At 41.1% G+C, this 3,102-nt stretch overlaps 1 protein-coding gene across 1 annotated transcript; it reads right to left on the bottom strand.

The window, feature by feature from the left end:
* Window positions 1-1,345: 1,345 nt before the first annotated feature.
* LPAR5 (lysophosphatidic acid receptor 5) lies at window positions 1,346-2,579 on the bottom strand (the record flags this gene model as incomplete). Its single annotated transcript, XM_083351918.1, has 1 exon — window positions 1,346-2,579. The coding sequence occupies one exon, from the start codon at window positions 2,577-2,579 to the stop codon at window positions 1,458-1,460; it is 1,122 nt and encodes a 373-aa protein (XP_083208044.1). The 3' UTR covers window positions 1,346-1,457.
* Between the last annotated feature and the right edge of the window lie 523 nt (window positions 2,580-3,102).

Below are 3,102 nucleotides of genomic sequence, written 5' to 3'. Positions count from 1 at the left end.
TTCAACGTATGTACAGGTAGTCCTTGATGTATGACCACAACTGAGCCCCAAATCTCTATTTCTAGGCAAGACAGTTGTTAAGTGAATATTGCTCCATTTTACAGCCTTGCCACAGTTCTTGTTAAGTGTTAACAATCACTGCAGTTGTTAAATTAGTAACACTGATGTTAAGTGAATTTGGCCTCCCCATTGTTTGTTAGGAGGTCACAAAAGGTGGTCACATGACCCCGGGACACTGAAACCGTCATACATATAAATCAGTTAGTTGCCAAGCAGCTAATTTTGATCATGTGACCATGGAGATGCTGCAACGGTCATAAGTGTGAAAAACAGTCATAAGTCTCCTTTTCTAATATCGTTGCAACTTTGAACAGTCACTCAATGAACTGTTGTAAGTGGAGGATTACCTGTACTGTGTGTGTGTTTGGGGGAGGGGTTTAATAATAATTCCTATAAGCTCCACTCTAGTCAAAATGCAAGTAGAAAAATAGGGACCACTACAGTGGGAAGGTAACAGCGTTCCGTGCGCCTTTGGCGTCTAGTCATGCCGGCCACATGACCACGGAGACGTCCTCGGACAAGCGCTGGCTCTTCGGCTTTGAAACGGAGATGAGCACCGGCCCCTAGAGTCGGAAACGACTAGCACGCATGTGCGGGGGAACCTTTACCTTTGCCTTTACCTTTTACCACTCTAGTCCATTGCAATTGAAGGTCGGCTGTGCAAAAAACCCCTTGTCCCTCTCCAATTCAAATAATAATAATAATAATAAACCTTTATTGGCAAAGTACAACATGTGTACATTGAGATTAGCTGAGCCTCCCCCCCCCCTGCTCTCTCCTTTAGACCACTGAAACTTCCTATTCACTGAATGCCTTCTGCCTAGCACTGGGCCTTAAACCAATGCTGAGTGATGCAGGGATATGTTTTTGTTTGTTTGGCTTTTTATTTTAGGTATTTGTAAACTATTTCCCCAAGGCTCAAAGAAAAAAAGAATTATGTCATTAAAATGTAAAGTTATTACGGATACAGAAACAGCTAATATATATTTTTGGTGTAAAGGTTTTGGAGAAAAGTATAGCAATTGCAATTTGTATTTCTGCAACAGTGTGACCCATGGACCACAACCCTTCTTGGTTCATGCTGACGCCGGTTGCTGAAGCAAGTGATACTACACCATTGGGAGCCTGAACTGAAGCTGGAATTGACTGATTTTAATCATAAATACCTTATAGCATTCATATGAATATCAGACAGCTCTATGGAAGGGAAATGGAAAATAAATTCCAAAATCAATATTGGAAATTGTTCTTGAAATATGAAATACTTACTGTACAGGATTGGGCTTTACAGTGTTTAAGTGCATCAAATCTTCATATTTTGTTCAAATGTTTCTGGCAATTACTTTCCGTAAGGCCAATTCATTCCGAAAGCTTGATAGTTCCCCCATCTCTATATTTCACTCTTCAATGGAGCTACTCAGGAATATCTGAGGGGAAGCAAATGGCAAGTCTTCACAGGGAGTAATCGAATTCTGAACTGGATATTGATTACTGTCTTGCTTAACATTTGCTGCCTTGTAGGAACCAACTTTTCTTGCTCGAGACTGAAGTGTTCCCATCTCAAAATCCCAAGCTTGCCCTCTTCTTATTTTCTTCAAAGTATTTTTGAAGCCTTCTGTATTGAAATAATAGATCAAGGGGTCCAGGGTACAATTCATACTTGCAAATAGCATAGTGATGATAAGGGCGTTGCGCACTGAAGCCTGCATGGTTAAATCAGTCTTAATCACACTGGCTTTTATCATCCCGTAGACTGCCAGAATGGTGTTGTAGGGTACGAAGCAGATGATAAAGATGACCAGATTGACTACAAGCATGCGAATGGTCTTTTCTTGTCGCAGGGTCTTGGTCCCACGAGTCTGGCATAGTTTCTGAAAAATTCGGATTGAGCAGATCGTCACAGAGGTCAGAGGGAGGAGAAAGCCAAAAATCTCTGCTAAAATGACCAGACCGAAGATTTTGCCCTGCCACAAATGTTTACTGAAGCTTTCAAAGCACACAGTAATTTCATTTTGTTTAGAATTTGTTCCACTTTGCTTAATACATGGAGTTGTCTTGTGGATTACCGCAACCGGAATAGAGCTTATCAGGATTAGTACCCAAACCACACAGCAGAGCAGCCGGGCCACTTTGGGACGCCGGAGATGGCGCCAGCGTAGTGGGTAGACAATAGCAATAAAGCGGTCCAAGTTGATGAACATCAGGAAGAGGCAACTACCATACATATTTATTTGAAAGAGGGAACCTGAGACTTGACAAAGGAAACTTCCAAAGGGCCATTCCCCCATGTAATAATAGTAAATGCGGAAGGGCAAAGATATGGTGAAAAGGAGGTCACTCACAACCAAGTTACACATGTAGATGGCTACCACTGACTTGAGCTTCAGATAGTACAAGAAGATCAAGAGGGATGCAACATTGAGACATAAGCCTGCTATGAAGATCAAGCTGTATCCAATCACCTGCAGTTGATGAATGTCACTATAATTATTGCATATAGTAACATTGTCAGCTGACATGCCTGGAAACCACCTGAAAGGAAGACTTTGATAGGTCTGTTTAAGATTCTGGGAGAAGCAGAGATTACAAGAGACCAAAAAAGGGCCCAGAATTCAAGTTGGTGCTCATCATTACATTCCTTAATTCAGATGGTGGTCCTAACTCTTTGACTTGGACTTCAGGCTTCACAATCCATTAGAGTCGAGGAGGTTTAGGGCCATTCTCAGTCATAGAACGATGAGTCTAGAGGAAAATGAGAAAAAGTGTTTTATTATACCATCCCCACGAAGAATATTGAATAAAGAATAATGGGGTAGGAGGATGAGTGGAAAAGGGGAGATAAAGCATTAAAGTCCCCAAAAATGAAGTGGCACTTTCAATTAGAGTTGATTGGTGGCTAAGGCACCAGGCTGGAGACTGGGAGTTCTATTTCTTTTTTTTAAAAAAAGGAAGAAAAAATTAAAAAGTAATAGAAAAGTAGAAAAAGGGGGAGGGAAAAGAAAAAAAGATAGTGTGAGAAAAGAAGAGAAAAGAAAAAGGCAC

Source organism: Vipera ursinii (genome assembly GCF_947247035.1).
Source record: "Vipera ursinii genome assembly, chromosome: 2".
In the NCBI taxonomy this organism is placed as follows: domain Eukaryota; kingdom Metazoa; phylum Chordata; class Lepidosauria; order Squamata; family Viperidae; genus Vipera; species Vipera ursinii.
This window is presented reverse-complemented; position numbering and strand designations above follow the sequence as displayed.